Source organism: Microtus oregoni, unplaced genomic scaffold, assembly GCF_018167655.1.
Source record: "Microtus oregoni isolate MIOR12 unplaced genomic scaffold, Mior012 000050F_005, whole genome shotgun sequence".
Lineage (NCBI taxonomy): Eukaryota > Metazoa > Chordata > Mammalia > Rodentia > Cricetidae > Microtus > Microtus oregoni.
The window spans coordinates 350,622-378,270 of NW_024543229.1; the positions used below are offsets into that span (position 1 = coordinate 350,622).

At 36.9% G+C, this 27,649-nt stretch overlaps 1 protein-coding gene across 2 annotated transcripts in view; it reads left to right on the plus strand.

Annotated features, from left to right (window-relative positions):
- Col4a5 (collagen type IV alpha 5 chain) overlaps nucleotides 1-27,649 on the plus strand; it is a 195,768-nt gene that overhangs the window by 100,591 nt on the left and 67,528 nt on the right. For both annotated transcript variants that reach the window (XM_041636781.1, XM_041636782.1), the window contains exons 16-27: nucleotides 218-262; nucleotides 3,537-3,590; nucleotides 4,705-4,746; nucleotides 6,968-7,100; nucleotides 14,002-14,175; nucleotides 14,585-14,668; nucleotides 19,301-19,393; nucleotides 20,892-20,962; nucleotides 21,230-21,421; nucleotides 22,382-22,550; nucleotides 24,138-24,230; nucleotides 24,330-24,434. In XM_041636781.1, the coding sequence (XP_041492715.1) occupies nucleotides 218-262; nucleotides 3,537-3,590; nucleotides 4,705-4,746; nucleotides 6,968-7,100; nucleotides 14,002-14,175; nucleotides 14,585-14,668; nucleotides 19,301-19,393; nucleotides 20,892-20,962; nucleotides 21,230-21,421; nucleotides 22,382-22,550; nucleotides 24,138-24,230; nucleotides 24,330-24,434 (1,255 nt within the window). The remainder of the gene's footprint in view (nucleotides 1-217; nucleotides 263-3,536; nucleotides 3,591-4,704; nucleotides 4,747-6,967; nucleotides 7,101-14,001; nucleotides 14,176-14,584; nucleotides 14,669-19,300; nucleotides 19,394-20,891; nucleotides 20,963-21,229; nucleotides 21,422-22,381; nucleotides 22,551-24,137; nucleotides 24,231-24,329; nucleotides 24,435-27,649) is intronic.

A 27,649-nucleotide genomic window follows, 5' to 3' on the forward strand; every position in this document is an offset into this window, starting at 1 on the left:
TCCCAGCAGGAAACAGAGGCAGGCGATCTCTGTGAGTTCGAGGCCAGCCTGGTCTACAAGAGCTAGTTCCAGGACAGACTTGAAAGCCACAGAAACTCCCTGTCTTGAAAATTTAAAAAAAAAAAAGGTAGTATTAATGATTGCTATAGTCCTTAACTTTCTACTTTTTAAATAACAAATTTTTGTTCTTGCTCCGCCATTTCTTTGTATCGTACAGGGTAAACCAGGCAAAGATGGAGAGACTGGCCAACCGGGAATCCCAGTGAGTAACTATGGCCCTTTCCTTTAACAACAACAACAACAACAACAACAAAAATCTTTGGTAATGTTTGTGCTATTTGTAGGTAGTGGTAAAAAGGTAGGGGCACACAGTATGGAGTTTTGAAATAGCTTAAAGAAATGGAAATTATCATCACCACTTTGAATATAAACTTGAAATATCTGTAGTTTTAAGGCAGATGTAATTAGCATGCTTTATCATCTTAGATTCATTCCCAGTTGCTGTAATGACATAATAAAAGCTTCTACATAAGGATACAGTCCACCATGGTGAGGAAGACATGCAGCATGCAAGGAAGGCATGGAGGCAGGAGCAGAGACTGGCTGGTCACACCACATATTGTTATTGTTATTATTTACCATTTCATATATGTACATCTTGAATACTGACCACCCTCACCTCACTCGCCTCCCACCTCCCTTCCTCCACATAAATCTCTTGCATGTATTCATGTCCATTCATTTTGTTTGTGGCCCAGAAAGATGAATCCAGGCCCTTGGTAAGACTGAGTTTGGGGCTCTCTGTTGGAGGGCTCAGCAGAGGAGGGAACATAACTAAAGACTGATTCCTCCTGCAGAATCTATTAAAAGTCAGCCGTTCAGCGGCAGAGGATGGGGCACCATGAGTCTCCCCTCCTTTTCTGACTGATTGCTCTGTCTGGACTGGTCGCAGTACAGGCAGATTCAGCTGAGGTCAGTTAATGATTACAGTAGTGGAATTAAGTGCTGCTGATGGCATTTAGTAGCCCTTCACCCTATCTTTGGGTTCTTACTACTTCCTGCCTCCTCATCCACAATGTCCACTGAGTCTTCGAGGGGGTGGTATAAGTCACTTGTTTGTGGCTGGGCCCACAACTGTCACTTATTATATTCAGTATCACTGGCAGCTCTACGTGTTTGCATTTACCACTGTTCATTGTTAGGAGAGGCTGTTCATTGTTAGGATTAAGGCTGGGGAATACTGTGTCTGTGGATATGAGCAGAGGTATCTAGAAGGCATTAGCTGCTAGGTCTGGAAGTTAACCATCAGAAGACATTCACTGCATGGGCCTACTTCCTCTTCAGACTTAGGTTGTTTGCCAGGCTTATACCAGACATTGCGTTCCCCTCTTCGACCTGCCTCATGTTGAGTGAGTCTTGAATCCATTCAGAAGGCAACTGGTTAGATCCCACCACAAGTCAAGCTGCTACCACACAAATGGAAACATCTTTCTTTCCAAATGGTTTCTTGATATTCCCTTCATCCTTGTCAAGCCTCCCACACCCATATCCTTATTTCTCCAGTCTTGCCCCTCTATCTCTGACTAAATCTTTGCACACAGTGTCCCCCTCTCTTTACTTTTGGTCTATTATCACCCCCCCCATCCTTTACAGCAACCTCTCTGTACCCCCCATTTCTTTCCTTGTTTCCTGGTTTGCACAGGTACTGTACATGAGACATACCATAAAAAAGAATTGATTCTCATATGAGAGACCATGTGGCATTTGTAGTTGGGAGACTGGATTTTCTCACTTAGAATACTTTTTTCATTTCCATACATTTCCCCACAAATTTTATAATTCCATTTTTCTTTATATTCATCAGTTCTTGGGACTCTAGGCTGCCTCTAGTTTCTAAGTACTCTGAGTATAACAGCAATGAACATGGGTGTGCAAGTATGTCTGTAGTAAGATATACAGTCTCATATGGCTTGGCGTGATATAGCTGCTTATATATATATATATATATATATATATATATAAAATATGTAATATAGTATACTAGTTTTTTAGTGTTTGGAGAAATCCCCAGACTGAATTCCAAAGTAGCTATGCTAGTTTACATTAGCAGCAACAATATATTCTCCTTTCCCAACATTTACATAAGCATTTGTTGTTCCTGATATTCCTGATGACGGTCATTTCAACTGGGAAGAGATTGAGTGTTAAAGTCATTTTAATCTGAATTCCCCTAATCACTAAGGGTGTTGACCAATACATTGTTAATTGCCCTTCATATGTTTTGTTTTCTTTTTTGTTTTAGATTTATTTGTTTGTTTATTTATATGTGTTTTGCTTGCATATATGTGTTGTGTCATGTGCATGTCTCATGTCTGAGGAGTTCAGAAGGAGTTCTAGATGATCGTGAGTCACCATGTGGGTGCTGGGAACTAGTAACAGGTCCTCTGCAAGCGCAGAAAGCGCTCTTCACCACCGAGCCATTCTCTCCAGCTCCTGTCATTTTTTTTTCTTTTGAGAATTTTCTCTTACTCTGCAGCCCATTTTTAAACTGGGTTGCGTGTTTTCTTCTTATTTGGTATTATGAGTTCTTTGTGTATTCTTGACACCAGTCCTCAGTCAGACAATGTATAGCAGGCAAAGATTTTATTCCATTTTGTGCACTGCTCCTTCAGTTGAATGAGTTTCCTTTGCTTTTTAAGTTCATGAGATCTCACGTGTCGATTGTCTTAGTTACTTTTCTACTGCTGTGCCAAAAGACCATGGCCTAGGCAACTTCCGGAAGGAAGGAAGGAAGGAAGGAAGGAAGGAAGGAAGGAAGGAAGGAAGGAAGGAAGGAAGGAAGGAAGGGTTTGTTTGGACTTAAGTTCCAGGGGGTTGACGGTCTCTCATGGCAGAGAAGCAGCGGGAATGGCAGTTGGATCAGCAAACTGAGAGCTTATTTCCCGACCTGCAAGTGGGAAGCAGAGAGAACAAACTAGGAATGGGACAAGGGTTTGCATCCTCAGAGCCTGCCCCAGTACCATACTTCCTCCAGTAAGGCCGTATATCCTAGACCTCCACAAACTAGGCAACAAGTGTTCAAATGGTAAAGCCTATGGCAGGGGGTACTTATTCATTCAAACTACCACATCAGTTATTGGTTTTATTTTCAGTTCTACTGAACTCCTATTCAGAAAGTCCTTGCCCATACCTCTAAGGTGAAGCATTTTTTTGGGGTGTTATGTCTTCTTTGGGGCCATTGGTCCATTTGGAGTTGGGTTTTATACAATGTGAGAGATAGGAATCGAGTTTCACTCTTTCAAATGTTGATAGCCAGGATTTCCAATACTATTCATTGAAGATACTTTCTTATTTCCAGTGTGTTTTCTTGGCATCTTTGTAGAAATTCAGATAGCAATAGTTGTATGTATTGTGTCTCCTATTCTATTGATGGGCTGATGTAATTGGTATTTTCATTGCTTCTGTGGAGAACATGATTATTTAGCATCTTTCCATTTTGCTATGTTTAGTGATTCACCCTATCCCCCTTCTTAAAGGGTTTGCCTGGTGATCCTGGTTACCCTGGTGAACCAGGAAGGAATGGTGAAAAGGTAAGAATGTCTGCATTTTGACATGTCTGGTTTTACTTTTACTACCATAAACAGTTCCCCTGTTGGTACTGAATTATAACTGAAAACATTATAATTAGTACTTATATTTATGCATGGCTTCTTTACCTACTTTTTCCTTTTATTCCCTGTTTGCTAAATTTCCTTACATTGCCCTATATCACAGTGCCTATGGGGAAATCCATGTGACTGCATTTCCATTATAATGTCAGTGCCTTTGCTGCAAACCCCTGTCAGCACAACTTTTAAGAAGAGGATTGGGCACTATTTCAGTGGTTCTCTTACTCAAAAAGCTTCGAGCTGTAAAATTAGAATGTCTCTTTTAAGCATTTTCCATTCTGTGTGCAATTATTGTGTGTAAATCTGCAGCTAGTTCTTTGTAGCTTTCCCATTGGACTGATGCAGCCTGATTATGGTCACTTATTTAGTTACTTACTTTAAACGTGACTCAGAAAGCATGTATGAAGCATGGAGTTAGCCTGCTTTTAGCCCATTACAAAATATTCAGTCCTCAGTGCCCTCTCTTCTCTCACTGCTTTATATCAAACCAAACTAAAAAGAAGTAATAAAACAAACTTGAAGTATACTGAAGCTACATATTTTATTGATGGTTTTTCTCTAGACCAGATCCAAGTCTTAGTTTAACCTAAAAGACATAACTGGAATAAAGGGAAGCATCAAATACTTAAAATGGGATTGTTTCTCAATTAGTAATTCATGATGCAGAGGAATGTCCCTAGAGCTAGAAGTGTGAGAAAGAAATCTATTCTTGAGTGTTAGCCAATAGAACAACAATTGAATATTGTCTTCTTCATGCCTACGAATGTTGCTGATAGAAGTCTGTCCAATGTCTTCAGCTTTTAAATAAGGCAGAGAGGTTAACTGATTTTGGCCAAGATTATGTGGCCAGTAAATCCAAGACAACATCAAGGTCTTTGTAGGCTTAGACAAGTTATTTCATTAACTCGTGTTGTACTTTGCACTTGATAACTTTATTAATGACTTCTGAGCCTTTATAAAAGTCAATTGTTTCTTGAGGCAATCAGTGTTCTGTGTCATCCATACTAATTCTGTATTCTCCATTTGCTTTGAACAGGGCCAAAAGGGTGATATTGGCCCACCTGGACCTCCTGGACTAGTAAGTTTTTCTCTTAAGTCTTCATCTCCCAAATTTAATATTGCCTCATCATTTTTTATGCAAATTATATACTATCTACCTTTTCCTCACAGGACATAAAATTTGAAATCATTACCAACTTTTATTGGCTTAGAAGCCATTAGAACTTTTAAAAATCCAGTAGTGCTAACCTCCTATGGTTCTGTCTGTGCGTTACGTTTTCATAGTTAAGGCCCCAAATTATAAATTGTGGTTTTGTATCATGATTGTCAACCCCTTCCTCAAACAACCAGCAGGTGGTGCAACTGCTGCTTACAAAGGGTCCCGAGAAAGAACTCTGGGGAAAGCCAGGGTTGGTGGTCTCCCCTGCAGTGCTTTGGGCAAACATGGATTTAGTCCTAACAGGTTTTCTCAGTTTATAATTGTCTGCTTCACACCTCTTTTCGTCTTGAGTGTGTGCTTTCTGGGGCCTCTAGATAACAAGGCAGAAATTGCTATAGGAAAGAATAATTGAGGGGAGCTGATATTGAGGATTTGCCACCATATTTGCATTCATTGTAGAATTTAAGTCATGTACATTTTCAAGTGTGTCAAGATTAAAAAGAAAATAGCTGTTGAGGTTCAACCAATGTTTTTGATTGAAATTTTGGTAATTCTTCAGACATTCTACTGCATTGAATCCACAGCAGTGAGTGGATTAAACTTACTCTATACACCCTGACATTTTAGCTCCTCTTACCCTAGTATGTCTCAGGTAGTAATACTTAGAATACTGTCAAACCTAATGAGGCCATAATGAACAAATATAGATAATTTTGTTTGTTTGTTTGTTTTTCAAGACAGGGTTTTCCTGGTTAACAGTCCTAGCTGTCCTGGAACTAGCTCTTGTAGACCAGGGTGACCTCGAACTCACAGAGCTCTGCCTACCTCTGCCTTCTGAGTGCTGGAATTAAAAGTGTGCGCCACCACTGCCTGGCATAAATATTAGATATTTTTATTCACTTTTATTTTTAAATAAGAATTTCAGTTCTCCAGAAAGTAATCTTTCTTTTAAAAAATTAGAAAATAAAATCAGGCGAGTGCAGCGTACTTCTCCATGACCATTACCCCATTTTGTATATCAAACTTTTAGCTTCTTGTTTATTAATATTTTTACATCCATTCAAGGTAAAGTAAAATATCATAGTTTGCTAGTATTGATTTGTGTGCCAAATCAACTTAAAAATAGTTATTTTGTGAAATTATTTAGAATACAAGTAAATCATGAGAAGATCTAGAAGCTGGGCATGCTCAGTTGATTGTGCTATATAAATGTAGTCTTTTTTAAAGAGATGTTTTTTCAAGAAAGAGTGATATGCAAATTGACATATTATGAAGCTTATGGGAAGGCACTGCAGATGTTTGGAATGGCATATGAAAAAGTACTGATAAAGGATGCACACTGAGGAGGGTGACACTCCTTTTAATCCCAGCGCTTGGGAGGCAGAGGCAGGACGACCTCTGAGTTGAGGTCAGCCGGGTCTACAGAGTGAGTTCTGGGACAGCCAGGCTACACAGAGAAAAGGCCTGCCTCCAAAACCAAACCAAAATAAAAAACCTGTAAACAATATGCATGTGAAATGGTTATAATAAGACAGGTCAGAGTGAAAAGAATTCATTGCTAGAAATAATAGGCAAGGAAATAGCTGGGAGTGATACTGAAGGTAGTTTGGCTGAGTTGAGGGTTACAAGTAATATCACATACAGTCAGGAGTAAGCAAGTACTATCCTTAAGACAAGTTGTTTCCATAGAAAAATGTGTTTGAGGCAAGTGTATGATGTAAATAGGCTTGAATTTAAGGGAATAACTTAAAGCCAAAGGCCAAGTGTGAGATCAGAGCAGTAACCATGACAAGAGGATCAAGGAAAGAAAATCAGAGGCATTTTTTTTAAAAGAATTGCCAGGTTTTAGGTGACTGGAAATAGCCGTTAATGATATGAGAAGAGACAACAAAAATCCTTCTAGCTTTGTAAGTCTTGAGCTCAATATTGCTGTTATTACATGTTTCCCCATAGGTTGAGGGTAAAAGTGATGAAGGTGACCTAATCTATGGAGCAGTCTTAATGAGACTCAATCTATGGGATACGTTTAATATCTAAGAACTGTGTGAAATAGAGTATTATAATCATAGGTAGCTGCTTGATTACATTTAGAAGAGCAAGTTTTTTCATTGGCTTCCTGAATTTCTTTTTCCATGAAAAGGTAATTCCTAGACCTGACACTGGTGTGACCGTGGGAGAAAAAGGAAATATTGGGTTACCTGGTTTGCCTGGAGTAAAAGGAGAGCGAGGATTTCCTGGAATACAAGGGCCACCTGGCTTTCCTGGACCTCCAGGTAGAAGAGATTGTGTTTATATCTCAGTGCTTTCAGTATCCTAGCTAATCCATATTGTTTGGTTGGGCATGACAGTGGATTACATGAGTATTCTGTGCTCTACCCCCTGTGTGTTTGTGTAAGATGTATGTCTGTATGCTGGTAACCTCCCATGTGAGCTCCTGTGGAGGCCAGGAGTCGACACTGAGTTTTTCTGCACTTTTTTTAGGCTCTCAATGAACCTGTAGCTTTCTGTCTTTGATAGGCTTGCTGGACAGCCAGCCCCCAAGATCTGACTGTCTGCACCACCAACACTGAGGTTATACTACCATACCAGGTTTTTAAGTGGGCTCTGTGGATCTGACCCCATGTCCTCATGTTTTCCCAATAGCAGTATATCCACTAAGCCATCTCTACTATCCAAACGGGGACTTTCTAAATGACCAACTGTACCAAAGATGTATTATTGTATTTCTTGCCAAATTCTTCCCATGTCCTTTTAAAAGCTGACTTAAATGTTATAAATCTCACTTTTACCTTCTATTAAAAATATATTGTACCAAACAATTCCTTGATCTGGTAGATGAATCATCACACCTTCCATGCTGTCAGAGAACAGGATATTGACATAACAAATGCCAACATTTCTATGTCTCCTATACAACATTGGTAACCAGCATTGTTCATTTAGAATTCTAGAATCATTGAATTAGAAATTTCCATGTTGATTCAGTATTGACTTTTATATCATTCCCTTAGAAGATACAGTGTATACTGTAGCACTTAAAATTTGACCAAAATTTAAACTGTCATTATGTATCTTGTTTATTAAAGTGTAACTATTTATGCAAAATTCACAAAAACATTCATTTCAGTATCTACCACACATATATATTCACTGAGTTATAGGTTCTTTCCATTAAAAAAATGTGTAACCAAGGAAATACTGTTATGATGAGGAAAGCAACACCTTCTGAGGAAGAAAATGATAAGTGTGAGTTTCTTTATGGTCTAAATATGCTCTTTTTAGTCCTCATCTCAAAACAATGAGCTAAATATCTGTTTTGGGTTGAAATTTAAAATAAAGAATTTTCCCAGGCTATGGTAAAAGAGTTCAGGAGTTGATAACTATAAAGGAAAAATATGATGCTTAAGGGATAAACTTAGGACTTCTCAAAAATATCATGAGTGAGTCATATACAAAAGATTGGGACAAGAAACAGTATTTAAGAAATGGTATTAGGAAAAGTAATGGTGGTGACAATCCATCTACTTAAAGCGCGTGAACACACAAACACAAACACTTCCGTAAAAAGATCATTAAACACCAACCAAGAGTAAAGTAATAACAAAATTACAAAGCCCATTAGGCTCATTACCTTGGCATTTCAGAATTTAGGAATTAAAAATAAAATATTAAAAATAAAAAAACTCTGAAAAACCTACCTAAGAAGAAAAAAAGGCACATTGCCTGCAGAATAGTAAGAGTTTGCAGAAGATAATGGAAAATATTTTCACAGTAATAAGAACAAATAACTATAAATTTTGAAGCCTATATTTTACTAAACTGCCATTCTGCTGAGAAGATGGGATACCTGGACGATTTACCACCTCCAGACCTTCCTTTAAGTCATTACTAAAGGTTTTACTCTGAAAGTAAGGGGGAAAATATAAGAAAAAGTAGGGGTGGGAGGTAAGATAAAAGAATCATGGATTAAAAAAGATCTGAATAAGATACATTACATTTAAATTCATAAAGACACAGGACTGTATGTGTGAATATTCCTTACGTGGTAGGGGAGCTGCAGATAGGATGAGGACGAGAAGTCAGCCAGTGATACTGTTCTTGGTTTTCCCTTATTAATGTGTGAGAATATAAATATTAATCTAAGTTTTTTTAAATACAGATTTAAGGACTTTAGAGGTGGCTTGGTGCATCGAGTGTTTGCCACACAAACATTCAAACCTAGGTTTGAATCAATAACCCTGATGTAAAAAACTGGGGACAGTGGTGCATGCCTCTAATCCTAGCAAAAGTGAGACAGGGAGGAGGATTCTGGGTCCTTTCTGGCCAGCCAGTCTAGCTTAATTATTAAACTTTAGGTACAGTGAGAAGGTCTGTCTCAAAATATAGCATGAAGAGTGATGCATACACACACACACACACACACACACATTGGGGTGAGGGGCAGAGAGAGATAGAGGAGAGGGAGAGACAGAGGAAATATATAGATTTAAATACGTAGACCAAAATTTACACGAACCATTATTAGAGAAGAATAGAAATAAAATGTACAATTTAACTGATCAGAGGGAAAATAAAGCAATCTGTACAATAGAAGCTAAAATTAGGCCAAAAGAAAGATTAACCTAGATATACTCCTCCACTGCTGGTAGGAGTGCAAACTTGTACAGCCACTTTGGAAGTCAATATAGTGGTTTTCAGAAAACTGGGAATCAATCTACTTCAAGACCCAGTGGTACCACTCTTGGGCATATACCCAAAGTATGTTCAATCATACCACAAGGAAACTTGCTCAACTATGTTCATAGCAGCTTTATTTGTAATAGCCAGAACCTGGAAACAACCTAGATGCCCGTCAACAGAAGAATTGATAAAGGAAACGTGGCACATTTACACAATAGAGTATTACTCAGTTGTAAAAACAATGACTATAAAATTTGCAGGCAGATAGGTGGAACTAGAAAAAGGCATCCTGAGTGAGGTAACCCAAACCCAGATAGACAAACATGGTATGTACTCACTCATAAGTGGATATTGGGAGTAAAGTACAGGATAACAAACCTACAATCCACAGCCACAGAGAGGCTAGATAACAAGGAGGATTTAAAGAGGGATGCATGGATTTCCCTTGGAAGGGGTAATCTGGGGGTGGGTTGGGGGCAATGAGAAGATGGGAACTTCAGAGAGCCCAATGGAGGGGGAAAGTAAGGAAAGAGACATCTTGATGGGAATCAGAATCCGGAGTTAGGTCGTAACTTAGTACCAGTGAAACTCCCAGGAATTCATAAGAACAACCCCAGCTACGACTCCTAGCAATAGTGGAGAAGGTGTCTGAACTGGCCATCTACTGTAATCAGATTGGTGACTACCCTAATTGTCATCAGAGATCCTTTATCCAGTAACTGATAATTTTGCTACTGTTATAAACCATAATGTAAATATATGATATTCAAGATGTCTGACATGTGACCCCTGTGAAAGGATCATTGGACCCCCAAAAAGTCATGACCCACAGGTTGACAACTTCTGTTCTATGGCAGTTGACTTAGGCTTCATACTCTCTCATAACAATTTTCTTTAATAATTTGATTTATTATCAAATTATTAAAGAAAATTGTAAGAAGTTTATATTTCATCAAGAAAGTCAAATTTATTAGTAAGAAGTTTATATTTCATCAAGAAAGTCAAATTTATTAGTAAAGATTCATAGTTTTTTAATTACTAAAAAGAAATAATTATGGTAAAATTCTTTTTCCTTCTAATTTTATTTGTATCATTTCTGAGTTATTTTGACTATATTTGTTAATCTATCCTTGTTTCAAACTCTTTTCAATATATTTTACTTTCCATATTCACCCATATCTGTTTTAGTTTTCATTTTACAATTTTTTTCATCCTGGTAAATTTACCCATTCTATATGTTTGTGCATGTTTTATCCTATGTGAGCATGTGAGTTAAGTTTATCCTTTCTTTTCATTTCAAGGAATATAATGTCAGGCTACATTCCCATTTCTCACTTATTTTTGGTATTTGTAGTCTTATAATAGAATGTGGGTATTGTTTGGGCTGCGGTCAATGAGTTTTCATATGAAGCACATTTTATTGTGGCATAGCAGTTAGTGGTTTAACATTGCCATATATGTCTGCCTTATCTCTGAAGTTATTTTTAACAATGTCAACATGCAAATACTAATATATAGATATTTGACGTTTCCCCAGTCTATTTTACTGTGGCTTCAGAGAATCCCAATCATACATACTGTAGATTGTTTTCAAGTCAAATAGCATATATTTGTATAAATTGTCTATGCAAATTTCCACAGAATATGTATTCTTTGCTTTCTAGAACATTCTTTTCTCTCACTCATAGATACAGCTTGATTATGTTGATCAAAGTAATTATACCCTTATTTTTAATTTGTTCAATCTGCTAAGGATCTGTCAATCTACCTCCTGTAATTTATAAATTTTATACCATCGTTTAAGCCTATTCATTAGATTGTAAAGGTTCATGACTGTAATCATTGTATCACCATTTATTAGATACAATACCTGTGTTGTTAACGCATATTTTTCAATGAATTTTCTTTGACTTGACATTAGAATTAAGACAGCTTTCTTTTTTCTATCAATAAATTTTAATTAATATGCTTTGTTCACTTTACTTGTAAGTTTTCTCCTTCTGCTTCAGATATACATATTCTGCATACTATACAAGTATTTTATCTCAATTTTATTTTAGTACCATCTATTCTGTGTTTGATTTTCAACATTTATTAGAGTTAATGATCTACTTTTCAGTATTTTCTGTGTCATCTTATATTTTATTTTCTTTTTTTATCTTTTTAAGTTTTTATTTAATTAACATTTTTCATTTATTTTACACACTGACTACAGATTCCCTTCTCTTCTCTCCCCTGGCCTCCCCCCTCCCATTTACCTCCTTCCCCATCTACTCTTTGTCCCTCTTCATTCAGAAAGAGACCGGTCTCCCATGGGTGTGAACATAACATGGCAGGGCACATTAAGTTGAGGCAGGACCAAGCTCCTCCCCCTAAATCAAGGCTGGGTGAGATAATCCAGCATAGGGAACAGGTCTCAAAATAACTAGCTAAGTGCCAGGGACAGGTCCTGATCTCACTGCCAAGAGCCTTATAAACAGAACAAACTATAAAACTGTCACTCATGTGCAGAGGGCCTAGGTTGGTCCCATGCAGCCTCCCTAACTGTTGGTCCAGAGTCCATAAGCTCCTATGAGCTCAGGTCAGCTGTTTCTGTGGGTTCTCAGTCATGACCTTAACCCCCCCCCCCTCCGCACACTTGTACAATCCCTCCTCCCTTTCTTCAGCAGGCTAGGCCTGGTGCTTGGCTGTGGATCTCTGCATCTGCTTCTGGATGCCAGACAGAAGAGTATTAAAGGGGCTCAGCATTAGGAAGGTTAAGAACCACTTCCATTGAAGACTTTAAAATATTGACACTCTCCATGAATAAGTGTTGATTTACAGGTGTTTTTATAGTTTCATGGATGACTTCTACCAAACTGACAAAAAAAGATAATCCCCATATTTTGAATTATTTCAAAGTATAAACAGGAAATCTAGTAACAGTGATAACAAACCACCAAGGTTATAACCTATAGATAAAAATGGTTCAACCTCATTTATGATGTAGGAAGTTCATCTGCCTATGTGTAACTTTCATTGGTTAATAAAGAAACTGCCTCTTCACTACACATTTATTAACAGAGAAACTATAATAATGCTAAATTAAACAGCCGGGCGGTGGTGGCGCACGCCTTTAATCCCAGAACTCGGGAAGCAGACGCAGGCAGATCTCTGTGAGTTCGAGGCAAGCCTGGTCTACAAGAGCTAGTGCCAGGACAGGAACCAAAAACTAGAGAGAAACCCTGTCTCAAAAATCCAAAAAATAATTAATTAATTAAACTGACCACATCTCTCTGTAAATCATATATGATATTATCACCATTTAATTTTACCCTAAAATGTCACAGATGTTTTTATGTTATATTGCTGTAACTGACTATATGAACAAATTAAAAGAGAATAGACCAATAAATGTGTAGAAATTGACAACAGCAAGAAAGCAATTGAGCCTACCCCAAACAGTACAGGGAAGAGTTCTTTCCAAGCCTTTTAAAAGTACCATTGAATGGGAATGGAGAGACGCTTTAGTAGTTTAGAGAGTTGCTAGCATTTTTAGAGGATTCAAATTTGGTTCCCAGCACCTACTTGGTGACTTATAAAACTGCCTGCAACTTCAGTTCCAGAGAATCCGATTCACTCTGACTACTGAAGGCACCAGCATACACATGGTTATAGGAGGCTGCTTGTTTGTTCGTGGCTGCCCAGACTCAAAATAACCAACCATTCAGAAACTATATTATTTAAATCACTGCTTGGCCAATCACTTAAGCATATTGCTAGCTAGCTCTTATATCTTTAGTTAACCCATTTCTATTAATCTGTATGTCACCATGTGGCTGTGGCTTACTGGGTAAAGCTCTGTCTGGCATCCAGCATCTGTCTCCAGTGGGGCTACATGGCTTCTGCCTGACTCCACCTACTCTCTCTTTATATATCTCTTCCATCCTGGCTATAATCCATCTGCCTCTGCCACCTGAGTGCTGCGATATGGGCCACTATGCCTGGCCATTACTTTAAGTAATCATCATATCTTATACCCAAACTATTTGTATGATTTAAAGCATTTCATTCTTGCAAATGCTAATTCTCATAGAGAAACTTACTATACAAACCAACTGAACAGACACTAAGTGTGGTACAGAAGGGGTTTAAAGCAAAAGGAATAAAAAAAATAGGGTGCATTGTCTCTTCCATGCAGAATTGAATTTATCTTTATATTATGTGCCATGGAAGCAGAAAGGAGACTGGGTGGAGAAAGAGGATAAGTGAGGGTGGGTAAAGAGAGATTAATAAGGTACTGTGGAGATGGATATGAGCATATATATGAAAATGCTATAATGCAAGCCATTATTTTGTATACTAAGACTAAAATTTTAAAAATGGAAAAAGAAAGTCCAACTGTTATATTAAAGGCAGATTTCATCATTCCAGCTGTCTCTTAGAGAATCAAAATAATTGTCTATATAATATGATCATTTTGGTCACTTTTAATGGGTACATTTAATTATTTAGGGACAGCAGTCATGGGTCCTCCTGGTCCTCCTGGATATCCTGGAGAAAGAGGCCAAAAAGGTGATGAAGGTCCCCCTGGAATTTGTATTCCTGGATCTCCAGGACTTGATGGACAGCCTGGGATTCCTGGACTTCCAGGGCCTCCTGGTCCTCCCGGCCCTCATTTGCCATCCCGTAAGTTGTAATTTCATTCTGATAAATTTGGCTGGTCTTTTGTTTTATTTCATTTGTAAGTGAATCTGACTGAAGTTTGGCATCATTATTTTTTTACATATTTTAAAATTTGATGACTTAAGGTTTTTCTTCTGTAACATTAATTTTAATTATGTGTCATTATTTCTATTTCTGTTATCTAAGAAATTATACTGCTATTTTTAGTTTGGGGTTTGGGTTATATACCGGTCTTTAAGAAGTGTTCATTATCAACAATATGTCCCCATATTATTTATTGAGTTGTATTTTTACAGAGAAGTAATCGAAAATATGTTTTTTCTAGCCTTTCTGTTGTTTTTATGTACTTTTTTTTTGCCTAGTCTTCTCAATATTTGACAACAATTATCTTGCTATCTAATCTTAACCTTAGGTGATGAGATATGTAAAGAAGGCCCTCCAGGCCCCCCAGGATCTCCAGGTGATAAAGGACTCCAAGGAGAGCAAGGAGCAAAAGGTTTGATACCCAAGCATCCCTTCCTTCATTCTTTCAAGTCATTGGCAGAATGCCCTGTATTCTAAGTTCAGTCTTAACACAGATTCTCAAGCCCACACTCCAAGTATATACACAGTAGTGTATTCTTCCATAATGTTGTTTTCATATGGCATCTCTTTCTAGATTACAGCCTCTAATAACTTGACTCCAACATTGCTTCACTCCTACTTGTTGTAGAGAGTGGGACCCCTTGATTTGGCTGCCCGGCTAACTTATACCTGAAATAACCACACAGAAATTGTATTATTAAATTGCTGCCTGGCCCATTATCTCTATCCTCTTATTGGCTAATTCTTACATCTTGATTTAACCCATTTCTAATAATCTGTATCGCCACTTGACTGTGGCTTACCAGTGTGAGTTTAACCAGCATCTGTCTTGGGCAAAAGAACTATGGCGTCTGCCTGTCTCTGCTTTCGTCCTCCCAGAATTCTGTTCTGTCTTCCCTGCCTACCTGAGTTCCGCCCTATCAACTAGGCCAAGGCAGTTTCTTTAGCAACACAAATACAGAAGGGCCTCCTACACCACCTACTGAGACATACCTCAAACTACCCATAACTCAACACGACCAATTGTTGAAATCTAGTCTAATATTAAACTGACCTCCTTTGCTGTTTCCTCACATCAGTGAAGTTATAGCAAGAGTAGTTTCAGATTTCCATTTTCCTGATTCTGTATCTTCCTTTCTCTTTTTAAGCTTTAGTATTTATTTAATATCATTTTAAGTCTCTTAACTTGCTTCCTTCTTCATTGACAAATTAAAATAATAAAAGAATTTCATGGATCTTTGCTATAACATGCACTTACCCACTTGCATTTGTGTCCACGCCGTACACTCTTAACTAATTATAGTTACTGTTATTGCTTAAAGCATGGTAGGATTTATGGCCTCCTCTTTCTCCAAGGGTTTTGATCCAGAAATTCATCCCTAGTTTTTTCACTTTTACTGCAAGTAATAAAAAAATTTCCATGTTTCAAGTTTCTAGGAAAGTAAATGTCCATAGTATAGGCCTTGTTCTTCATGAGAAGAACAACAAGCAGATGGAAAAGATGGAGGCTCTGTTTGCATAAAGATACTGGAAAAATCGTCCAGCCGACAGACCTGACAGATGGAAATGTAACCATTTTGTATAATGTATAATGTATTTCTGCATAGAGGACTGTGATAATTAGTAGTATCATGCCAATGCCTCGTAAAAGACGGAAATGCCATTGTGCTGAAATAGGATGGGGCTGGTAAATCAGCATGTAAGTGGCTAATAATATTGATGACATAGGGAGAGGTTTTGGTCATTCAAGTTTCTATGGTTGAATAATACAATGATTTTCCATGCCATTAGCCAGTTTACTTCCACATGGAAATTATAATATATATAATATTTTTGTTTTGTTTTATAAGAGTGTCTTAAATCTTCACCTATTTATGGTAGACTGAAGTTAGTTATTACTGGTGGTGGTGGGGTTGGAATTATATTCAGGTTTGCATGGGTCTTTTGTAGCATTATTTTTATTTTGCTTAGGAGTGATGCTAATATTTGGATATACCACAGCAGTGGCAGTAAAAAAACAGTCAGACTTGCCATGCACTAATTGAATAATTTGAAGGTGCTAATGGTGTCTGTTGATAGAGTTAATTACAGTTGTGTTGTTAGCAAATTATGAGGTAGAGTTTTTTGTTTAATTTAATAATATAAGAAATTAAGAAATTTATGAAGGTGAAGAAATTGGTCTTGTAACGATACAATAATTATGACTGTGTTATAAAGCTTTGGAAGTTGAATAATAGTGTGGATTCTTGTTCCTTACTTGTGTCTTTATTATAATTGAAATTACTCAAGTAAATTAAAAAGTACTAAGAATTAAAGACATAGTACAACAATTTAAAAAAATTGTTTATGTTTTAATTATTTAAGTATTCTTTTATGATTCACTGGGAATTTTCAAGGGATTGCATTTGGATATCTAGATATTTGGGGGAACTGCTTTTTTCAGCCAGGTTAAGTCTAGAAGATTTGAAGCAGTATTTTACTTAATAATTAGTTTATTAGTAAATAAATACGCGTTGTAGTTGGAAAAAATCCAGAAAATCAGAAAAAAAATATGAGTAGATGGGGAAAATAAAGTCGTAAGGTTAGAGTCATTATATTGCTTTCATAGGATAAAGTTAAGCCTAAAATCTTTATGGTGAGGCAAATAGTTTAAGGATCGCACATGTAGTTATTAGTGGGGAATTTTTTAAGACAATGTTTGACATCTGAAATCCTGTTTCATTGGCTTAGTTAATAATGGGAGATATTTTCTTAAAATTAATTAATGGAAGGAATCCAGATTGCCCTAAGATGTTGAAAAAGAGAAGTCATGAGCTGCATACAGCTGCTAGGGAAGTGACAATGAACGTAGTTAGAAGAGCTCAGTTATTAGTATGCCCTCCCTATGTTTGCAGAGTTTATATGCTCTTTAGAGTGGAATCTGATAAGAGTGGTATTCCAGTGAGTGCTCAGCATGCATTTGTTATTGGTAAATTGTATAACTTTGACAAAGTCTACTATTTTTCATATGTTTTGCTCATCATGGAGGTTATGGTTGATGGATGGTCCAGAGCATCTAAATAACATGTGTACAGATTTTGAGAAAAGCTAAGACAAATCCAGCATTCTTGATGCAGTTATATCAAATAGCTTAGAAAGTTATTATAAAACTGTATTAGTGTCTGTTGAGTACATCCTTCCAGTAATGGAAGTCATATATTTCTATTCATGCTATTAGTAATTGAAATAAGTTGTTCATAGTAGCTTGAATGAACATAGCAAGAAATATGAATAAACTATTTGAAGAATTGGATGATATTTAGATTTGAGTATGTATCATAAGGAGAATTGTTAATTGATCATGTAGCAAGTGACACTACTACTATGATACTCTAATTTCAAAGCTGAGAGTTAAGTATATAGTTGGAATTGTTATGCTTAGAAAGTTGGAGATTCTAGTTTTATGATGTAAGTTGATAAATATTGTTTCTGGGGATACAATTACAATAAAACTCACTTAAATGAGTATTTTTTATCTATAACAGGTAGTAATTATCTTTGTAAATATAGGTGAAGGAAATTATGAGCATAATTAACATAATATAATATTAATTCATTTATTTTATTTGGAGTTGTCTCAATGTTTTGGTTTGGTTGCTAAGACCAATGGATAGTTGTTATCCTTTAAAAGTAAGAAAACTATACTTTTATCTTTGATTGCATAAATTAGCAGTTCATGGACACATTTTTGTAAACTGAAGTATGAGGATTCAGTTATTAGATTCATAATGTGTTTTGTTGAAACTATGTTTACAATATGGGAAGTATGTAATGAATTTAAGATTAAGGAGTAATAGAACTAATAGGGTCTTATCCAATGATTATTAAAGTACCTTTGTGTAAATGATGAGTTAATACTGTATTTGTATATAATTCATTCCTTGTATATTGCTTAATATTTATAAGGTATAGAGTGTGCTAATATGTTTGGAAAAATGGTTAGGAATAGCATGTAGGACCATCAGGAGAATTGGGATCTGGGAGGAATTAGGAGAGGGGAAAGTATATGATCCAAATATACTATATGAAAAATTTAAATAAATACAATTTAAATAAATAAAAATATGATATGATAGCTAGATTTGTAAGACTGGCTCACATTCTTTGTGATGATATTGAGGGTTGAAAAGTTTTTAAATTTTTAAGCAAAATGTGTAGTTTGGCTGTGAATTCATTTGTAATGTGAAAGACCAAATAGTATTTATGATGTAAATCCATGTTGTATTAATAATTCTATAGTTCCAATATAACTTCATATCTACATATTGAGAATAACTACAATATCTAGTGGTGTATGGCTAACAGATGAATGTACAATTTGTTACTTTAAGTATACTCATTGTGGGCAAATGGGGCTTGTTATAATGATGGCTGTTCTGTTTAATACCCACCAGTTTGTCATTTAATGCACAGTGAAAACTACAGTCTAGCATGGCTTCTATAACTTGGTCCCACTTCCTTATTCAGCTTCAACAGTCTGATCTACCTGCTGCTCCTTGTCTGTTCATAGAATATGCTATACATGTTACACAGATACCATGCTTTTCATTTTGTTTATGTAGTTACCTTTCCATGAGATCCGTCCTGATCTCAGCCTGTTTCCAATTGCAGCTTTTCTCCCACTACTCACCTAGCACACTCAGTCACACCTATTTCCCCCTACACACATATTTTCATACACCTTTAAAAGCTTACTAAATTTAATTTTAAACTATTTAATGTCATTTAATAATTTATTGCCTTTATTGTTCATTATTCCTTTCCATTGGTAGGAAATTAGTGCCACAGACGTGAAATTTTGTCTACTATATTTTATTAGTGTGTCACAAACACTTAAAGCAGTCCTCTATATGTCGTAGGCACTATTTGTCTAAGAACTGGTTTTCGACATAGACTTCTGCAGACACACAGTTGAGTAGGAATGCTATTCCTTTCAGCTGACTTTTTCAGAAGTTATATAAAGAAGGTCTAATTAGCCCTTCCAGTAATATTTGTTTTTCACCAGGTGACAAAGGTGACACCTGCTTCAACTGTATTGGAACTGGCATTTCAGGGCCTCCAGGCCAACCCGGTTTGCCAGGTCTCCCAGGTCCTCCAGGTAAAATATTCTTCCTATAGACAATGTTTTGTTGGCTCTTATGACCATGTCAATAGTTTTGTAACGTTGTTAGTTTCCCAGTTTATAGCTAGTTATTCATGTCTACAAATTATTGAATATGAGTTACCTCTCTTATGAGACCTTTTTGTTTATCATACCAAATTCTACCAACATTCTCTATTACAATGGTATTATTCAAAGAATTCCATTGTCCCAAAAGTGAAATGACATATAGAGTCAGACTTTTCTTCTAGAAAACTAGGGATACTGTTCGTATTGTCTGAATACTAAGTATGGTTTCCAGAGTCAGAGTTATTAGGGATATACCACATATTGTCATTAAGGAGCAAGGTTTCTATTAAAGTTTTGGCAACCAGCTGCCAATATTATTTGTACATGTAAGGACTCCCTCCTAATTTTGAATAATTTTCCAGAACCACAACTATTCCATTCAATTAACTCTTCACATATGCCAATATTATATATTCTTGAGGTTACATATAATGCCTGAGTCCGGGCTGATAATAGATTCCAGACTGCTTACTAGTCTAGTGTGTCTACCAAAGACACAAATTCATTAGGAGTTTGGAAATACTTTTAGCAAGCCTCATAGTTGCCACTAGGAGCTAGTGAATCATATCACCTGTACTTTCAATCTAGTTTGTCTTCAATTTGGGAATAAATAATAATCACACAGAGGGCTTGTTCAAATCCAGCTTTCTGGATTCCATCTCCGTGATCTTATTCAGTGGCTCCGGGTAAAGAAATTCTTAGCAATATCCAAATATTAACTTTGAAACTAATAACCGAGTAATAATGACGCAGAGAGTGCAGAGATTCATCTGTAGAGTCAGGGGTTTAGTAACTTCTTTCTAACTTTAGTAACCTCTGGTGCCAGACAGAGCTTATAAACCAAATCTTAGGGAATGGCAAACTGAAAGGGCTAACAAGGATATAGGAAGATTGTATAGCTGAAAATTATGATTATGCAGTCTTTTTATTTTCTTCCTTGGCAATAGGATGGTTATAGGGCTTCTAGCCCCACCTCACAGTGCCTAGTAGCTGTAAACTTTGTGAAGGAATACTCCTGAGGATATAATGCTATATGTGTTGTTAAATATATTTACTTATAAGAAAGTCCGATTTCGGGCTTGAGAGTGACTCCGCAGTTAAGAGCACCCATATGAAGGTTCATTACGGTCTGCAGTTCCAGTCCTAGCGATCTGATACCTTTTTCTAGCCTCCATAGGCACCGGGCACTCAGGTGGTGTGCAGACAAATGAACAAAACACCCACACACATAAAGTAAAAGTAAATAAACTTCAAAAAAGAAAGTCTGATTTCTTCATATTGAGAAAATGAGAGAAGGAAAATATGACTTAAATGCAGTCGAATAAAGTTCTCAGTTTAGAATCTAATTTTGTAATACACTGGTTTCTATATGAGCATGCTTGGGGTCTTAAGGCTCAGAGCTCACATGATTCTGTGTGTGTTTTAGGATCTCTTGGAGTCCCTGGAGAGAAGGGTGAAAAAGGAAATGCTGGAATGACTGGTCCAAAAGGATTACCAGTAAGCTTCGATTCTATTATGAGCCACAAAAGCCTGGAAAGAAGCCACGTGCCCTTTGATTTTCACTTACGGACACATACACTGAATTTAGTTTGAATGTTAAATTATGATTTATTTTATTCCTTTCCTTTCCCTATTTTGTCCTCTTTACTTCATCATACTGAATGTTATTGTGTGGTTTAATGGAGTAAACTGGAGAAAAGTATGTTAGAAAAAAATCTGATTTCCTTTTTCTCTTTCTTCTCCCTCTTTTATCTATTAACTCAGGGAATACCTGGACTTCCAGGTGCTCCAGGCTTTCCAGGATCTAAAGGTGACCCTGGCGATGTCCTCACTCTTCCGGGAATGAAAGGTGACAAAGGAGACTTGGGTTCCCCTGGAGCTCCAGGGCTTCCTGGTCTACCTGGGACTCCTGGAAAGGATGGATTGCGAGGACTCCCTGGCCCCAAAGGAGAGCCTGTGAGTTGGTCTGAAAGTCTCCTTTTAGGTCAGATTGTCAGTACTATTAGAATGACATTCTATCTCAGTGGTAGAACTCATACCTGTTTGTGAGACCCTAAATTTAATTCTTGGTAAACTCCTTCCTTCACCCCCCCAAAAAAAAACTCTTGCTAAATTAAGATAAAGACTGGGCCTAGTACTTACATGAGTAGTCTACTGATGCCTAAAATAATAAAATTTTACATTGAAATTCTACGTTACTAACTAGAGTTTCCTTACTATTTTCTTTCAGTTTTTTTTCTTTCAGTTTTATAAACAACTTCTTAATTCATTGCTGCATCAATTATTTCTATCTATGAATGGGTAGGAAATTAAATACTTAAGAGTCAGTGTGGGATTCACATCTTATTCCAAATATCTCTGGGGGATTTTTTTAGATATGAAAAGAAATGTAATATGATATATATATATGAATATATATGAATATATATATGGATATATATATGGATATATATGAATATATATGAATATATATATATGAATATATATGAATGTTATAGATTTATGTGCGTAGATGGCCAGGTTAAGATACTATAAAGCCAAACACTTAGCATAAATCAACAATCTCATTTTGTATTTAACATACAGTCTAGGATATTTGAATTGGAAATATGTATTATAATAGGATAGATAAATGATAACTATCTCAACTCCTGGTAGATTATAAATTTTTTAGAGCAGAAATTTTGATCTACTTATCTTCTTGGATTGTACCACCGGAAGATAGAGTTCAGAAATATTTATTGAAGGAGGTAATGAGTAAGTAAGTGATACAATCATAGATCCAATTTAACAATATCACACAGTTATATACCATTTAAGAAGTATTTATGCCTGTTTCATGTCCCTGGTTGTATTCTTTCATACTAACCTACATAAAGTTATATCAATGTGTTTCTTAAATATTTCCATTTTCAGGGTGGAATTGCTTTTAAGGGTGAAAGAGGTCCTCCTGGAGACCCAGGTTTGCCAGGTCTCCCAGGAAATATGGGACCTATGGGCCCTGTTGGCTTTGGACCCCCAGGCCCTATAGGTGAAAAAGGCATACAAGGTGTGGCAGGAAATCCAGGTCAGCCAGGATTACCAGGTAAGTTTACTATAATAGTTTGTTTGATTTCTTTTTTCTTCCTTCCTTCCTTCCTTCCTTCCTTCCTTCCTTCCTTCCTTCCTTCCTTCCTTCCTTTCTTTCTTTCTTTCTTTTTTTCTTTTTTGAGACAGGGTTTCTCTGTGGTTTTGGAGCCTGTCCTGGAACTAGCTAGCTCTTGTAGACCAGGCTGGTCTCGAACTCACAGAGATCCGCCTGCCTCTGCCTCCCAAGTGCTGGGATTAAAGGCGTGCACCACCACCACCTGGCAGTTTGTTTGATTTCAATTTTTGTGCTTAAAAGCAGAAATAAAACATTGACTTCCTCTCAAGAGAAATGTGTTTCTTTGGCTTTTTATATGCTCCTAGCAAGAGAATAGAATGTGTTTGTTTAAAGTGGAATTTCCTGTTAATTTTTTTCAATCATTTGTTGGTATTTTTATTATATTTTTGTGTATATATTTTTGTGGTTATTTACATGTAACCCATGCACATTACTATTTTTTTTTAGAATTTTTTTAAAAAAAATCATATTATAATACAGTTATAATAGCCAGATGTTGATGGCACAAACCTTTAATACCAGAACTCTGGAGCAGAGGTAGGCAGATCTCTATGAGTTTGAGGCCATCCTGGTCTACAGAGTGAGTTCCAGAACAGCCAGGATTACACAGAGAAACACTGTCTTGATAAAAAAACAAAACAAAACAAAAAAGTTACACTATAATTATAAAACTATCCTCCTTTACCTTTCTTCCCTCCAATTCCAACCCCTCGCATCATGTAACCCCTTTCTCTGTTTCATATTCATGGTCTTTTTTTATTTAAATGCTGTTTTACACACACACACACACACACAACCTGCTTAGTCTGTATAATAATGTTACTTGTATGTATATGTTCTCAGGGTTGAAAACATACACCTTAATTTTAGAGACAGAGTCTCTCACTGAACCTGGAGTTCATTGATACGTCTAGGCTGACTAGCTCCAAGGATCTGCCTGTCTCCATACCCTCAGTATTAGGGTTACAGACATGTACTACTATGGTTATCTTTTTTTCCATGGGTGTTGGGAATGTCAATACAGATTCTTCTTTAGCAGACACTTTGATGACTGAACCTTCCTCCCAGCCCAATTTATGTTCTGATTATCAAGGGAAGGAGAAGATAGGTGTTCCAGATGAATGGGGGGGGGGGTTGATTTCCTATGTTTTGGGGTTTTTTTGTTGTTGTTGTTGTTCTATTCAAGCCATCTCCTATTGGACAATGCTGAGCCATACTGGCTGAAAGCAGACCTTCCCTCCTTACATCACTGGTTCAAATATCCTTCTCTTCATGGGTCCTGAGCATATCCAGAAATACTTCCTTTGTCAGCTGTCTGAATATCCTTTAATCCAGTCAGGCTGCTGACACCTAAAATTAGTTATCAACCATTCTCAATCATTGAATTACCTAAAACCGTGGTTTCTCTTTGAAGTCTTATCTTTCTGTTTGATACCTCCCTAGAATATACAAAATGGGATTGGTTTTTTTTTTTTTTTTTTAGTCAAGTAAATGATTCTACCTCTGAAGTAATTCATCTATTTTCAGGTCCTAAAGGGGATCCAGGCCAGACCATAACCCAGCCAGGGAAGCCTGGCCTGCCAGGTAATCCAGGCAGAGATGGTGAAGTGGGTCTTCCAGGTATGTAAAGAATTGTCTTTATTTCAGAAAATCTTCATCACTTTACTTCTTTTTTTTTTTTTGGATATTTCTCATTCTTACGCTGCTATTTTTCTGTAGGTGATCCTGGACTTCCAGGCCAACCAGGTCTGCCAGGAATACCTGGTAGCAAAGGAGAACCAGGTATCCCTGGGATTGGGCTTCTTGGACCTCCAGGTCCCAAAGGTATGTTGAACTAGGTACTGGGCTGTGTAGATTAACCTGTTAATATGATAATACTATTTCATAATATAAAACAAAGTAAATGTAATTCTTTTGCTACATGTTGTAAAGAATGTAAATGAAAAGCCACATTGGAGACTTGAGAGATTGTTCAGAGATTAAGAGTACTGACTGCTTTTCTGGAGGAAGGCCTACTTCTTAGCATCTCCATGCAGTGCCTAAACAGCCTTAGTTCTAGGTCTACTGGATTCAATGCCTTCCTGTAGTTTCTGAGGGTACTAGGCACACACGTGGTTCATGTACATCCATACAGGCCTGTTGGGGTAGGCCTCTTATTTATTTCCCTGCTGTCCAGACTCCCAAAATAACCACACAGAAACTATTAATTAAATCACTGCATGGCCTATTAGTTCTAGCTTCTTATTGGCTAGTTCTTACATCTTAATTTAACCCATTTCTATTAATCTGTATATTGCCACATGGCTTTGTCTTACCAGCAAGGTTCTGTCTGGCCTCTGTCTCTGGCAGGGCTAAATGGCTTCTCATGACTCTGCCTTCCTTCTCCCAGAATTCAGTTTAGTTTTCCCAACCTCTCTTTATTCTGCCCTGCTCAGGCCCAAGATAGTTTCTTTCTTTTTTTAAATTGATTTTTATTGAGCTCTACATTTTTTCTCTGTTCTCCTCCCTTCCCTCCCCTCCCCTTCAACCCTCTCCCAAGGTCCCCATGCTCCCAATTTTTCTCAGGAGATCTTCTTTTTTTTTCTACTTCCTATGTAGATTAGATCTATGTATGTTTCTCTTAGGGTCCTCATTGTTGCCAAGACAGTCTCTTTATTAATCAATGCTAATCACAGCATGCAGAGGGGAATCCCACATTACCTCCCCTTTTTGTCTAAATGAAAAGAAAGGTTTCAATTTTAACATAGTAAAATTACATATACAAAACAGGTATCAAGCAAGAATTGCAGTTACCATATTTATATCTACTTTCTATTTTATCATAACTAAGGAAAATTATAACTATCTATCTATTCTTCAACTCCATCAAAGATTCCAGAAGGATATAGCATTACCTAAGTGCACTATAAGCAACTTCCCAAACTCTATAATTGGCAGAGACATCTTGCTGTCTGGACAGTCACCCAAAGTTCTTCTGTACCATTGGGGCATCTATCTTCAGCCTACTGGCTCACAGTATCCAGAAGACTTTTCCAAGAAACAGGAAATTTCAAAAACTGTTCCACCTCTATTGGCGGTTTGTCAGTCACTTTCTCCTGTGTCCTAAAGAATGTCTGGCAGACTCTTTCATGAGGCAGAAACCCTGAAGGAGTGTCTCACTTTTTATAGGCAACATCAGCAGTCATATTTCTGTGGGTCCTGCATATCCAGTTCATACAGCAAAACATCAAGCAGTCCAGGCAAGAGCAGTTTTTTAACTCCATAAGGAGCCTCCTTGATGCCCATCTTCCTTTTAAAGTAGATTGGTGCTGCCAGGAGCAGATGTGTCTCATGTTCATGAAAAGTCTAAGTGCTTAAAACGTTTTAAATGCCATATTCTGTTAGTCTTTGAGAGGTTTAAATAATAACTATCTATCTGAAATATATCTCTGTACATCTAGAAAACCTAACTAACATGACTATAAGCTTGAATATTATAGATGACTATCTATTAACCTGTATTTCTTAATTATCCATTACATTTTTAATGAGATGTACAAAAGTACAATGCCTTAATAAAGAGCAGAAATATACATACAACAAAATTGACCTTAAATTTGAATCAATAAAACAAGATTCATACAATGCAAATCTCTGTAGCATATCTCCCTTTAAATGTAAAGAAGCATTTATAAACAATCATTTAGAGAATTTGTTCATAGTTCTCTCCAAACTGCTTCCTGCTTTTTGTTGTGTGAAACATTTTTGGGAGTATTCATGGCGACCTTTAAGGAGGTCTTGGTCCATCAAACTACATTAGTCTGGAAGAAATCCATAGGTTCTCATCTTCTGTGGAAACAAAAGAAGAACCTCTTTTCCAAAGTAGCATATTCTTAGACCCATATTCTGAAATCAAGATACCTTTAAAATACATTTTCTGGTTTAGCTTAGTAGCCCATACAGTGAAATGTCTCTCTGTACTTAGCTCATTCACAGTCAAAAAAATAAAAAAAAATAACACAATAATATACATAATCCAGAGTCTGTGTATTTTTCTTCTTTGCATGGCTTATTTTTCTTACACTATAACTTTTTCTACAAGTTTAATATTTATTATCTTTACTCCTTTAGTCTATGACTTTCTGTTTCTTTTATATTTTATTTACTGTCTTTTTATGTTTTTTTCTTCTCTCTCCCAAGCCTAAGTACATTTTTTAAACACACCTCATTTAGAGGTCTTTTATGTCTGAATCTGTCCTACTGTGTATCTGAAATCTTTTCTGACCAGAAGCACCCTTTTAAAAAAAAAAATGCTAAGTGGGCATAGCTAGGACCAACACAGCCCTGCCTGCTTGCTCTGCCCAGTCCAATATGGCGGAGACATGCTCACTGCCTCTGAGAGCCATTCTCTCTGTCCCAGATCCAGGGTCTGTTCACAGAAGGCCTGTCTTGCCATTAAACAAGTTGTAGCAGTCTGCTCACAAAATCTATTTAAATGCTCCATAGCCAGACCTCCCAAAAGAGTCAGAGCCATTCGTGCTGGTGAACCAGAAAGCAGCTGTTTTGAAACTGCACTTTTTTTTCTGCTACCACTGAATCAGGAAGACCTCTCTTAAAGGAGCTGCAGTATGCTGCCAGCAAAACAAAACCCATCCGAAAAAAAATGTGGCTAAACTTTGTTTTTTAGTGTCTAGAATTTCTTTCCAAGCCCTCTCAGGTTTTATGTGGATTTAGCTAGTACACATTGGGGTGCCAATTTGTAGTAGGAGGCTGCTTCTTTGTTCCCAGCTGCCCAGACCACAAAATAATCACTCAGAAACTATATTATTTAAACCACTGCTTGGCCAATAACTTAAGTGTATTGCTAGATAGCTCTTATACCTTTAGTTAACCCATTTTTATTATTTTAAATTTTACCATGAGTTCATGGCCTACTGGCAAGGTTCCAGCTGGCAGCTTGTGTCTTTCTCCTCTGGCAGCTCCATGGGTATCTCCTGGCTCTGCCTACTCTCTATATATGTATCTCTTCCAGCCTGGCTATATTCGGTTAAGCCATTGGC